This window comes from Eleutherodactylus coqui, chromosome 2 (genome assembly GCF_035609145.1).
Source record: "Eleutherodactylus coqui strain aEleCoq1 chromosome 2, aEleCoq1.hap1, whole genome shotgun sequence".
Taxonomy (NCBI): Eukaryota; Metazoa; Chordata; class Amphibia; order Anura; family Eleutherodactylidae; genus Eleutherodactylus; species Eleutherodactylus coqui.
In genome coordinates this window covers 289677828-289692513 of record NC_089838.1, presented here as the reverse complement: position 1 = coordinate 289692513, position 14686 = coordinate 289677828, and the positions used below count along the sequence as shown (strand labels likewise).

Here is a 14686-nt window from a genome sequence, read left to right as displayed (position 1 = left end):
TGACTGATGTGAAGGTAGAGTGCTGTGTGTGTAGTGTAGTTATAGTGAATAGTGTGAAGTTAGAGGGCTGTGTATGCAGTATGGTTATATGTATGATGACTGATGTGAAGGTAGAGTGCTGTGTGTGTAGTGTAGTTATAATGAATAGTGGGAAGGTAGAGGGCTGTGTATGCAGTATGGTTATATGTATGATGAGTGATGTGAAGGTAGAGTGCTGTGTGTGTAGTGTAGTTATAATGAATAGTGGGAAGGTAGAGGGCTGTGTATGCAGTATGGTTACATGTATGATGACTGATGTGAAGGTAGAGTGCTGTGTGTGTAGTGTAGTTATAATGAATAGTGGGAAGGTAGAGGGCTGTGTATGCAGTATGGTTACATGTATGATGACTGATGTGAAGGTAGAGTGCTGTGTGTGTAGTGTAGTTATAATGAATAGTGGGAAGGTAGAGGGCTGTGTATGCAGTATGGTTATATGTATGATGAGTGATGTGAAGGTAGAGTGCTGTGTGTGTAGTGTAGTTATAGTGAATAGTGTGAAGTTAGAGGGCTGTGTATGCAGTATGGTTATATGTATGATGACTGATGTGAAGGTAGAGTGCTGTGTGTGTAGTGTAGTTATAATGAATAGTGGGAAGGTAGAGGGCTGTGTATGCAGTATGGTTATATGTATGATGAGTGATGTGAAGGTAGAGTGCTGTGTGTGTAGTGTAGTTATAATGAATAGTGGGAAGGTAGAGGGCTGTGTATGTACTATGGTTACATGTATGATGACAGATGTGAAGGTAGACTGCTGTGTGTGTAGTGTAGTTATAGTGAATAGTGGGAAGGTAGAGGGCTGTGTATGCAGTATGGTTATATATATGATGACTGATGTGAAGGTAGAGTGCTGTGTGTGTAGTGTAGTTATAGTGAATAGTGGGAAGGTAGAGGGCTGTGTATGCAGTATGGTTACATGTATGATGACAGATGTGAAGGTAGAGTGCTGTGTGTGTAGTGTAGTTATAATGAATAGTGGGAAGGTAGAGGGCTGTGTATGCAGTATGGTTATATGTATGATGACTGATGTGAAGGTAGAGTGCTGTGTGTATGATGGATGGGAGATCTTTGTGTACAGTTCTTGAAATCCATAATTGCTGAGATTTACAGCCAAATGAGAAGAGAGATGGAGAAAGGTGTGCAAGACAGAGCGTGCCAGGATTAATAAGGAAGGGGGTGGGAAGGTAGGAAATGGGAGAGTGGTGCGCGGGAAGTGCAGAGCATGAAAGAGATGTAGAAGGAACAGGGGGATGATGAACGTCTACATGCTGAATTTAGAAAAAGGGAAGGAACTGACTGCAAGAATGGAAAGTCAGATTAAGTGATACATGCGACATAGAGATAAATAGATAAATCCATATTAGATAGGTTGATATGAGAGAGAAAGCAGAGAAGAAAGATGTAAAGATTAATAATGATATATAGATAGATGCAGGAGGAAAGGAAGAAAATTTGAGATAGAAATGAATTGAAAACAATAGATATGCAATAGATAAATAGATAGATATGAGATGGGTTGATAGATATGAAATAGATAGATAGATATGAGATAGATAGATATGAGATAGATATGAGATAGATATGAGATAGATATGAGATAGATATGAGATAGATATGAGATAGATATGAGATAGATAGATATGAGATAGATATGAGATAGATATGAGATAGATAGATATGAAATAGATAGATAGATATGAGATAGATATGAGATAGATATGAGATAGATATGAGATAGATATGAGATAGATATGAGATAGATATGAAATAGATAGATAGATATGAGATAGATATGAGATAGATATGAAATAGATAGATAGATATGAGATAGATTGATAGGAGATAGATAGATATGAGATGGATAGATATGAGATAGATAAATAGATAGATAGATATGAGATAGATACATATGAAATAGATACATATGAAATAGATACATATGAAATAGATAGATATGAAATAGATAGATATGAAATAGATAGATATGAAATAGATAGATATGAAATAGATAGATAGTCTACCAACTTCTGGCACCTCTGAACAGGTATTCCAGCCCAGGAAGATTAGACTACACTCCTCAGTTCTGTATGCTTTGGTTTTACCCCATCAACCACATTTTTTATCTCACCCCGCAGCTTCTCTATGGGACTGAGGTCTAGTGATTTGATCCTGTTTCTCTGTAACCACGATGTTGTTCGCTTACTGGTGTGTTTTGGGTCATTGTCTTGTTTAAACACCCATTTCAAGGGCATTTCTTCTGCGGCATGGGGCAACATGATCGGCTCAAGTCTTTTGATATATTCAAACTGATCCATGATCCCTCCTATGTGATAAATAGCCCCAATACCATGGTATGAGAAACATCCCCGCATCGTGATTTTTGTGCCAGCATGCTTTACTGTCTTCACAGTGTACTGTGGCATAAATTCAGTGCTTGGGGGTCATCTGACATACTGTCTGCAGCCACTAGACCTAAAAAGAGTCATTTTTGCTTTCAATCGGCCACAAAATGTTGTGCCAGTTCCCTTTGGGTCTGTCATATTCTTTTACGAATTTTAACCTATACAGGACGTCATTTTTTCAACAAAGGCACTTTGCGGGGAGTTCTAGCCGGTAACTTGGCTTCACTTAATCACCGTCTGATTGTAGCAGTGCTCACTGGGAAGTTCAGATCTTCTTTGATCTTTCTGGAGATGATCATTGGCTGAGTCTTTGCCATTTTGGCTATCCTTCAATCCATCTTCCGCATCTTTCAGGTTTGCGTTGCCACTTCAAGGCATTTGAGATCTTCTTAGCTGAGCTGCCTATAATTTGCTGCACTTCTCTATATGTTTTTCCTCTCCAATCAACTTTTTAATCAAAGTACGTCCTTCACCGGAACAATGCCGGAACAACACATGTTCACCGGTATTTCAAAAGGAAATGCACTATTACCAACATGTAAAACATTTGCCTCCTCCTGCCTTAAATAAGGGACAACATTAACCCCTGTTATTCCACAGAATTAATGGCTTCACCAATGTAATTCCTCACTGTTATTATTCTAAACCCCCCCCCCTTCAGTTAATGATTCAATTACTCTGAATAAGCGGCAGCACATCCTAGTTGTTGGGCTGTTTTTTCTATTACTCTACTACAATAACAAGTAAATTACTTGCTCTGTAGAAACATCACTTCTACCAAAAACAGTGATTTATCAGGTTAAAGATGTTGGACTGCTATTTTGTGAACATGACATACATAGATATCAGATAGATATCAGATAGATAGATATCAGATAGATAGATAGATATCAGATAGATAGAGAGAGAGATCAGAAAGGTAGATAGATATCCGATAGATAGATATCCGATAGATAGATAGATAGATAGATATCAAAGATATAGCTATCAGAGAGATAGAGAGATGGATATCAGTGAGATAGAGAGATATCAGAAAGATAGAGAGATGGATATCAGAGAGATAGAGAGATAGATATCAGAGAGATACATATCAGAGAGATAGAGATAGATATATATGAGAGATAAATATGAGATAGAGAGAGATGTTAGATAGATAGATGTGAGATAGATAGATATCAGAGAGATAGATATGTATGAAAGAGAAAGATATGAAAGAGATATGAGAGAGAGAGATAGATAGTACGATAGATAGGTAGATATGAGACAGAGAGAGATATATTAGATAGATATATAGACATGAGATAGATATAGATAGCTATGTGATAGATATGGGATAGATATGAGATAGATAGAAGAGAGAGAGATAGATAGATAGATAGATACGAGAGATAGATAAATAGATAGATATGAGAGAGATAGATAGATGGTTAGATGGATGAAAAGATAGATGTGTGATTGATTGATAGATATGAGAGATATGAATATGAGATAGATAAATAGATAGATATGAGAGAGAGATAGATAAATAGATATGAGAGAGAGAGCGATAGATATGTCATTGATAGATATAAGATAGATATGAGAGGGAAAATATGAGAGAGATATGAGATGGATGGATAGATAGATAGATATGAGAGAGAAATAGATAGATATGAGATAGACAGATGAATGAATAGATAGATATGAGATAGATGATATGAGAGAGATAAATATGAGATGGATAGATAGATATGAGAGAGAGAAATGAGATAGATACATATGGGATAGATAGCTACATAGATAGATATGAGATAGATAGATGTGAGATAGATAGATAAATATGAGATAGATAGATATGAGATAAATATGAAATATATATATAGATATGAGATTGAAATGAGAGAGAGAGAGAGATAGATAGATAAATAGATATGAGATAGATGATATGAGAGAGAGAAATGGATGAGAGAGATAAATGAGATAGATACATATGGGATAGATAGCTACATAGACAGATATGAGACAGATAGATAGATATGAGATAAATATGAAACAGATATGAGATATATAGATATGAAATAGATATGTGATAGATAGATAGATATGAAATAGATAGGTATGAGAAATAGATAGATTGATATGAGAGAGAGATAAATATGAGATAGATAGATATGAGATAAATATGAAATAGATATGAGATATATAGATATGAAATAGATATGTGATAGATAGATAGATATGAGATAGATATGAGAGACATAGATATGAGAGATAGATAGATTGATATGAGATAGATAGATATATAGTAGATAGATAGATAGTAGATAGATAGATATGAGATAGACAGTTGGATGGATAGATAAATATGTGATTGATAGATAGATATGAGATAGATGATATGAGAGAGATAAATATTAGATAGATAGATACATATGGGATAGATAGATAGCTACATGGATAGATATGAGATAGATAGATGGATTTGAGATAGATAGATATGGGATAGAGAGAGAGAGAGAGAGATAGAAGGATAGATAAATAGATAGATTTGAGATAGATTAATAGATATGAGATAGATAGATTATAGATAGATAGATAGATAGATAGATAGATAGATAGATAGGGGATACATAGATATGAGATAGAAAGATAGATAGACATGGGATGGATGGATGGATGGATATGAGATAGATAGATAGATAGATAGATAGATAGATAGATAGATAGATAGATAGTGAATGCTAAGCCACTGATGGATTATATTGAGGGAGGGGAGTTGGTTCTGCAGTGAGAATGAGAGAGATGTATTGAGAAAGACAGAATGAGAGAGGGAAATGGATGAGAAATAAAGGAGGGGTGACTCTCGGCATCTGGGAAAGCAGGCACTATTACTGGAGGGGGAAGGGAGAGACTGGGGATGAGGGAGAGACGTCTAATATAAGAGGTTAGCAGGAAAGCTGCTGGAGTCTGTCTTGCATTCTTTCACACATATATAATGTGTGCAGTCTGCCCTGTGATCCCTCTCATCTCAGTGATACACAAGGACTGGAGAATTTCTCACATAATCTCTTCCTGCTAGTGCTGTCGGTTTTAGTTAACCCTTATTGATGTCCAGTGGCGTGTGATATAAGAGCCTTTAGTTTACTTCGGACATGAAGGGCCACATGCTGCAAATATACCACAAATAGCGCACATGTAGTCGCCCTCCTATACCGTCTACACAACATTCCTGCTCCATTCCTGTAGTCAGACATAATAATGGTGGGTGCTTGGTACTAATAATATATTAATATCTTCCTATTTTCTTTGCAGAGCAATCTGGTTGGCGAGGTGATGTTGCAGAGGAGCGCTCAGTGACAGGGTCGTGCCAAGCGGTATGGCGGGGGCCTGGCTGGTTTTGTGGGGTCTCTGTTCAGCCGCCATATTGTTGACGTCCTCTACTCAAGGTGAGGTTTTTCTGCATATTTGACTTCTTGAAGGAAATGTTCAATCTACATTGCTTCTCTTAGGGAAAAAATTCCTTCCGGACTCCAAATCTGACCATCAAAATAATCTCCAGATCACGACCCTTCTGAAGTAATCAGAGATCCATCACCACGTTCTCAGGCAGAGAGTTCCATAGTCTCACTGCTCTTACAGAAAAGAATCCCTTCTATGTTGGTGTAGAAACCTTCTGTCCTCTAGACGCAGAGGACGCCCCCTGTTACAGTCATAGTCATAGGTTAGACAAGTTATGGAAGAGAAACAGATTTTGTCCCCTGATATATTTAAAGAAATGTACTAGGTCACCCCTAAGTCTTTTATATTAAATCAAATAACTCCAGTTTCGATGATTTTTCTGGAATTTGTAGTCCATCCATTCTATTTATTGCTTTGTTTGTCATCGTGTCCTGAGTGATAATTTCTTAGTGAAAATATCAAATATATCATAATCAATGATTTTAGATAGCTATTAGATAGACAGATATGACATAGATAGATTGATAGATAGAAAGAAATATATTAAATAGATAGATATGAGAAAGATAGATATGAGAGTGATGGATAGATAGATATGAGATAAAGATAGATATGAGAGAGAAAGATAAATATTAGATAGATAGATATGAGAAAGACAGATAAATAGATATGAGAGAGAGAGATAAATATGAGATAGATAGATATGAGATAGATAGATATGAGATAGATAGATAAATATGAGATAGATAGATAGATTATAGATAGATAGATAGATATGAGATAGATAGATATGAGATAGATAGATAGAGAGATATGAGAGAGAAAGATAAATATTAGATAGATAGTAATGAGATAGATATGAGATAGATAGATATGACATAGATATGATAGATATGAGAGATAAATATTAGATAGATAGATAGTAATGAGATAGATATGAGATAGATAGATATGATAGATATGAGATAGATATGATAGATATGAGAGAGAGATAAATATTAGATAGATAGATATGAGAGATAGATAGATAATGAGATAGATAGATATGAGATAAATATTAGATAGATAGATATGAGATAGATATTAGATAGATAGATATGAGAGATATATCGATAATAAGAGATAGATAGATATGAGAGAAAGATAAATATTAGATAGATAGATATGAGATAGATAGATATGAGGTAGATATGAGATAGATATGAGATGGATAGATAAAAATTTACAGAAGCAGGGCGAACACCAGATGGGTGATTGAATTTATCACTGTAGGGTTCAGAGAAATAATAAAACGTAACCTTTAAGGGTCATATGCTAATAAAAAAGGCTTGACAAGCAAGTCCTGGGAAAGACACACATATAAAACAACATAAAGAGATCACTCCTTAGGCGGAAAGTCCCACTAATGTTATGTAGACAGGGGAAAACCGCACTATGGAGAAGAGATAAACACTCTATAGTTAGTAGACTTTATAGAGCTTCAAGAAGAACAGAACGGTTCAGTTTAGAACAACCAGCTAACCAATATATTTACGAGAGAGCTGGAACCGTTGAAGAGGGGGTCAATCACACAAGTGCATATATGATCGTTCAGAAATGAACACCTCAATAGGTCAAATATAAAAGATGGCTGATCCACCATAATGCAATGATATTATTAATGCAGAATTAAGGTGGAATCAGCAATCCATCTTCCAAAAGGATGATTTGAACGTAAAAATGAGAAAAAATGCACGGTTCAACGCGTTTCCGCTACAGATAACGTAGCATCATCAGGAACCTTTTCTCCATAATAGGACATCAATTAGAAAAGACTCAAGAGTTCCCAGGCTGATCAAAAATATATTCAATCAGCAATAGAGGAAAATTAGAAAATTGAAGAGGAGAGATAAATGATAATATCACTCAGAGGAGTTAAAGTACCCCAGAGATTCCCCCCTGTAATATTAAGAACGAAAACAAAAAATGGTAGCAGCACCAGCCCTTGTGGTAGGTAAACCCTGGTTCGCCCTGCTTCTGTGAATTTTTATCTATCTATCTATCTCATATCTATCTCATATCTATCTATCTAATATCTATCTATCTCTCCTATCTATCTATCTATCTAATATCTATCTAATATCTATCTCATATCTATCTATCTATCTAATATTTATCTCTCTCTCATATCTATCTTATTACTATCTATCTAATATTTATCTTTCTCTCATATCTCTCTATCTATCTAATATCTATCTAATATCTATCTCACAAAAAATGGTAGCAGCACCAGCCCTTGTGGTAGGCTGGTGCTGCTACCATTTTTTGTTTTCGTTCTTAATATTACAGGGGGGAATCTCTGAGGTACTTTAATTCCTCTTTGAGTGATATCATTTATCTCTCCTCTTCAATTTTCTAATTTTCCTCTATTGCTGATTGAATATATTTTTGATCAGCCTGGGAACTCTTGAGTCTTTTCTAATTGATGTCCTATTATGGAGAAAAGGTTCCTGATGATGCTACGTTATCTGTAGCGGAAACGCGTTGAACCGCGCATTTTTTTCTCATTTTTACGTTCAAATCATCCTTTTGGAAGATGGATTGCTGATTCCACCTTAATTCTGCATTAATAATATCTTTGCATTATGGTGGATCACCCATCTTTTATATTTGACCTATTGAGGTTTTCATTTCTGAACGATCATATACGCACTTGTGTGATTGACCCCCTCTTCAACGGTTCCAGCTCTCTCGTAAATATATTGGTTAGCTGGTTGTTATAAACTGAACCGTTCTGTTCTTCTTGAAGCTCTATAAAGTCTACTAACTATAGAGTGTTTATCTCTTCTCCATAGTGCGGTTTCCCCCTGTCTACATAACATTAGTGGGACTTTCCGCCTAAGGAGTGATCTCTTTATGTTGTTTTATATGTCTGTCTTTTTTACCAGGACTTGCTTGTCAAGCCTTTTTTATTAGCATATGACCCTTAAAGGTTACGTTTTATTATTTCTCTGAACCCTACAGGGATAATTGAGATAGATAGATAGATAGATATGAGATCGATGGATAGATAGATATGAGATCGATGGATAGATAGATATGAGATCGATGGATAGATAGATAGATAGATAGATAGATAGATAGATAGATAGATAGATAGATAGATATGAGAGAGATAGATAGATAGATAGATATGAGATCGATGGATAGATAGATAGATATGAGATCGATAGATAGATAGATATGAGAGAGATAGATAGATAGATAGATATGCGAGAGAGAGATAGATAGATAGATAGATATGAGAGAGAGAGATAGATAGATATATTTTGGAAATATGACAGAAAGAAAAACATAAAAAGAGATTACAATTAAGGGGACCCATTCATTGGGTTCTTGCTGCCTGAACCACGGACAGCATGAACCTGGGACAGTTATTCCCATCACCCCATGTATGTATTATTCTGAAATGCCACAGCGTTTCAGAATAAATACAAAATAGTTTGATTCGAAACAAAGCTCTAATGGGCCGACAATGGGGCAAATCTGCATGTGACCGCCAGATGCAGTTTCCGCATGGATTTTGTGTCAACCATTGACATATAAACTCGTTTTTTTTCTGCAACGTGGCTTTCAAAATCCACGTGTGGAAATATTCACCCATAGCACTCAATACTGAAATGGTGCAGATTTTGCATGGATTGTGGTGCAGAATCTGCACCTAAATATGAGGCGAAATTCTGCCGTGTAAAGGAGACTTTAAGGCATACCTGAACTTTCTGATTACTTTTGCGAATATGCTGCCATATGTGTACATGAGGAGTAATTATGTCTGGCTACTATATGACTTGTATATGGCATTTTTCGCCAGTTCCAACCCTCACCATCACCCCTGCAGGTTGTATATTTAATTCTGAGTTGTCCCTGAGCTGGTGGGCGTAGACTACTACTATGACGTCTCCATACACTGTACATGTAGAGAAGAGGAAATCCTGCTCCCCTTTATCTATCTCACCCATACACTGCACACAGGGAAAATTCTGCTCCGCTATCCCTTTCTCCTTATCATATACAGAGCAGAAGCAGCACTATGGAGGACATTATACAACAGTGCTGAGCAGTGTAGATGTGTTTCCAGAACATCTGAGAGAGTAAAGTACTTACTATTAGCTCTATCAGCACGACTCTGTGGGTATCTTTCTGTTTCTTTCACACTCAGCTCCTCCTCCCTCCCCCCTCCTCCATAGATTTCCATGGCCAGCATGTAATCTGATCTGTCAGTGAGCTGTTAGGGCCCTATTACACAGGACAACTTGTTGGGCGTAGAGTTCCCAGTAGTTGCTCCTGTGATGATCGTTTCTGTGCTTTTACACAGGAACGATCATTGCTCAGTGAATGGAGGCAGAGCGGGTCGGGGATCATTTCAGTCCGCTCATCTCCATTCATTGCTGATAGATGAATGACTGCCTGTTTCCACGGACCGATCAGTTGTTGAGTTTTAATGCATGAGAAGCTGAATAACAGGTGATAGGGGAATAAATTATCATTCGTCGTTAAGTCGGGATATGCATTTCGACTGAAGATAATCATTCAGATTCTCCCTGGATCGTAGGAATCTGATCGGCCCATGTAAAAGGGCCCTGAGTCTGTACTGCCTTCCAAGAAGGGTTTTAGCAGTTTTTAAGAGGGAGTGAATAGTTTGTGGGAAGGCTGAAAAGTGGAGAAAGAAACATATTTCATTGAGGAGATAGATTGCAAAGTTTCTTATATTCCTCTGCACTATTGATTTATGCAAAGTTTGTTATAAGCACTGTGCGTATTTAAAGTGACCCTCTATTACAGGACAAGATCTGATCCTGGGACCGCAGAAGGACCTGCAGTTCTTCTTCTCTTCCAGTCCTCTCAACTGCCAGTTTCAGGTTCAGTTTTCAGCCGTCCAGAATGGCTAACCCAATTGTCAGACTTCCTAATCCCCACAGTGCATTAGTAGTGTTAGACTACTAATGCACTATACCTGTTGTCTGATTGGCCAGAGCTGCTCACATGATTGGTGCTGGCCAATCAGTGCAGTGGCCATCTTGAACAGCCAAAAACAGAACCTGGAACCTGCAGATTGGAGGGACAGCAGAGAAGAACTATAGGTAATAGAACCCCTCCAGTTCCAGGACAGAATTTTGCTCTGCAATCGGAGGGTCGCGTTAAATCCCCATACAGGGTCCAGCCATGTGGTGGCAATGCCATGTGTATGAGCATTTAAAAGGAGGGGACCAGAGGATCTTGACAAAATGTTGTTTTAGCAGCTTACTGAGCATCTTATAGACTTAAAAATACTGTAAGTCTCTGCTGGCCCTCTCGCAGCCTCAGAAAGGTTGGGGCTCCGTGGCTACCTGTGCCATGCCATAGCTGGCCAAAAGTATTATGCGACTTTCTTAAGTACCGCAAGTCAATGAAAATGCATGAATGGGTTTGTCATGGTGGTTCTTGTAGTTCTATGAAGAGTGACTGCTGCGGTCTTGGGTCATCTGTCAAGTGGTGCTTTTTGGTAGTGCGAGTCGTTTTTGGTAGCCCAGTGACTTCCAGTGTGTTGATATCTTCTGTCTTCATGAAATAAGCTGATTAGACAAGATGGCTGAAGAGTTACTGGAAACAACACAGTAACTATCTTCTATTTCACTAGTTTCCCCCTCTTATAATTAGCCTCCATCTTTCTTCTTTTTCTCTGTATTTAATCATTCCGCAGAAAGGTAATTAACACCTAATTAATTCAGGGATCTCTCTAACCTGGGAGTCAGGAACACTCAACATTTACTGGCAGATACATAAATTGGAAGAACTCTGCCAACTCTGGCTTCATACTTCTGACAGAAATAGCAGACAAAAAGTTGATGTCTTAGACTGAGATGTTTTGAAGAAGTTTGGCTATGTCTTAAAAGTTTTCCAGAAACTTAAAGGGGTTATCTGGGGACAAAAAAGTTTTTCAATGTTGCTCAATCTGCTGTAAAAAGATAAAGTAAATCATATACTTGTCTCGTCTGATTCCCTTCCGCTTCCCTTCTACTGATGTCTGGTTGCTTCATAGCAGCGATGATGTTCCAACACAGGGTGATTGGCTGCAGGGGTCACATGTCCCTGGTGTCAGCAATGTCATTGCTGTCTTGCTGCAGCTGGAGGTGGAGAACAACGGGGTACCGCATACTGGCAAATAGATGCATTAGGGGAATCACGTTGGGTAAGCATGATTTATTTTATTTTTCTAGAGCAGCTTTGAAAAATTCTTTTCCACTCCTTCACATCTGCGCTAAGGGGTTCCGTCTTCTTGCTCTGTTGGGAAGAGACAAAGCTAGGTTTTCTTGCACCTGGGGCAAAAGTTCAGTTTGGTGCCCCCTTCCCTTTGTGGCCCCTACAGTAGTAGTGCTTCCATTGTGGCCCCCAGTAGTAGTGATAGTGCTCCTCTTGTGGCTCTCAGTAGTAATAATAGTGCTCCGCATGTGGCGTAAAGTAGTAATAGTGTTCTCCATATGTCCCCCAACAGTAATAGTGTTCTCCATATTTCCATACATGGTAATAGTGCTCCCCTTGTGCCCCCAGTAGTAATAGTGCTGACTATATTTCCCACAGTAGTAATAGTACTCTCCATATGTCCCCCAGTAGTAACAATGCTCTCCATATGGCCCCCCTACCGCAGTAATAGTACTCCTATGTGGCCCCCACAGTACTAGTATTCCCCTCCAACATCCCTCAGGTACTTTCTGCCTACACTGTGAATTACATGTCCCGATCCAACTCCTGGTTTCTCTTATCATGGCGCGGGTCAGCACTGGGTGCGTGATCAGTCATTTTCTTCTATTACCAGTTCTCTGGATTCCCTTGTTTCGAGGCTCCATAGAAGGATGAAGGATGCACCTATTGCCACCCTGGTGGCATGATGAGAGAGACTCGGATCTGTGTAAGAGCATCATTAATGTAATTTACAATATGGCAGATAGTACCGGGGATGAGGAGTGGGCGGGCTCTGCTGTCACAATGTAGTAAGTTGCAGCTGATCCCGCCTGGCACATAGGGCTCATCTGCCCGGTGGTTGCTACTTAAAGAGACAATGTGTGTATTGGTGTACAGCATGGTCTATAGCAATTTAATAACTTCTAACTTGGCTGGGCTCACACCCTCTTCCCGCGCCCAGGGCACATGCCCCACCTGCACCTTCCAACTAAGCCTTGCACTGTGAAAGCAGGAAAGCAGCGCCCACTGGCCAAACTGATCTGTTTTATGAAGGAACTGAGCGGTGCCGAACGGACCCTATTGACTAAAATGCAGTCTGTTTGGTTTCTGCCTGGCATTATTCAGGACGAAATAGCGCAGCACGCAAGGGTAAGGGGAATAATGGCACCCAGCTGATAATTTATTCACACATTTCCAGGAGGGATAAGAGAGAAACGGCACAATATAAGACATTTAAGAGAGCAGATGTATGAGGAGCGCTGGTCTGCTTTAACTGGTAATTATATAAGTGATCTTGCTAAGAGGGGAGCAGATGAAATGTGAATATCTGTACCCTGGCAAAATAGCTGGCATCTGTGATAGTCGTTGGCAAATTTGGTATGCCATTTGTGTTCAGTTTTTGACCCGTGTCACATGTTATTATATTTTATTCATAAGTGCTAGGACATTCTGCCGAGCTGTATTTGGATGTCGAGCGTGACAGGGTCATTTACAGAGGGTAAACAGAGCAGGACGTCTACTAATGCACTCACTGGCAAGTCTGCTTTGTTCCCATCAACAATGAATACATATACAGTGAAAATTGCTGGTCAGAGATGTTCTATTATGTATAACCCGGCTTTAAGCAATGCAAATTCTAAGCATGCTCTAATGAGAATTAATTTTACCCACCCCTTGCAATATCAATCATCTCATGAAATAACGTGGAGGGCGACGCATTCTGTGCAGCAAGTAGAAAGTTGCAAAAACATGAATTAAAGGGGTTTCCCACAAAAGATTTTAAGGACCTCACTGACCGGGAGATCCGCCTCTCCCAGGAAGCTGAGTAGCGGATCTCTAGGGAAATGGAGAGACACCGCGAATGTGTTAAATACTGGATTCCAGTGTCTGTACATGACTGACATAAAGTTGCAATAGCAGTATAAGAAAGTTTTTGGATAGAAAAAAAATTGAAAACACATGTCAGGCCACTTTTTTTCATTCATACGCTCATTGTCAAAAAACAATCCATTCTCTAGAAGTTGTCGGAGTGGAATGAAACTTTCTCTGTGTGATTGTAATGTTGATATAAGTGATTACAATATCAGAGCAATAGGATGATTTATGGCAGAAAACTGACCCCCTGAAGGGAGGCTCTAGTACCCTGTTGGGCCACCTCTAGCTTGGATACAAGATGTGATACGGGTGGGTGTGGATGCTCTATCACCCTGTTGGGCCGCCTCTAGCTTGGATACAAGATGTGATACGGGTGGGTGTGGATGCTCTATCATCCTGTTGGGCCTCCTCTAGTTTGGATAGAAGATGTGATATGGGCGGGCATGGAGGCTCTAGTACCCTGTTGTACCGCCTCTAGGTTGGGTACAAAATGTGATATGGGTGGGCATGGAGGCCCTAGTACCCTGTTGTACTGCCTCTAGCTTGGGTAAAAGATGTGATACACGTGGGCATGGAGAATCTAGTATCCTGTTGTACCGCCTCTAGCTTGGATACAAGATGTGATATGGGTGGACATGGAGGCTCTAGTACCCTGTTGTACTGCCTCTAGCTTGGGTACAAGATGTGATACGGGTGGGCATGAAGGCTCTAGTACCCTGTTGTACCACCTCTAGCTT

General features: G+C 38.9%; 1 protein-coding gene across 1 annotated transcript in view; it reads left to right on the top strand.

Moving 5' to 3' along the window:
- ADGRL1 (adhesion G protein-coupled receptor L1) overlaps positions 1-14686 on the top strand; it is a 469522-nt gene that overhangs the window by 280761 nt on the left and 174075 nt on the right. The window contains exon 4 of the mRNA XM_066593211.1: positions 5730-5863. Coding sequence (XP_066449308.1) covers positions 5794-5863 — 70 coding nt within the window. The 5' untranslated portion in view covers positions 5730-5793. The remainder of the gene's footprint in view (positions 1-5729; positions 5864-14686) is intronic.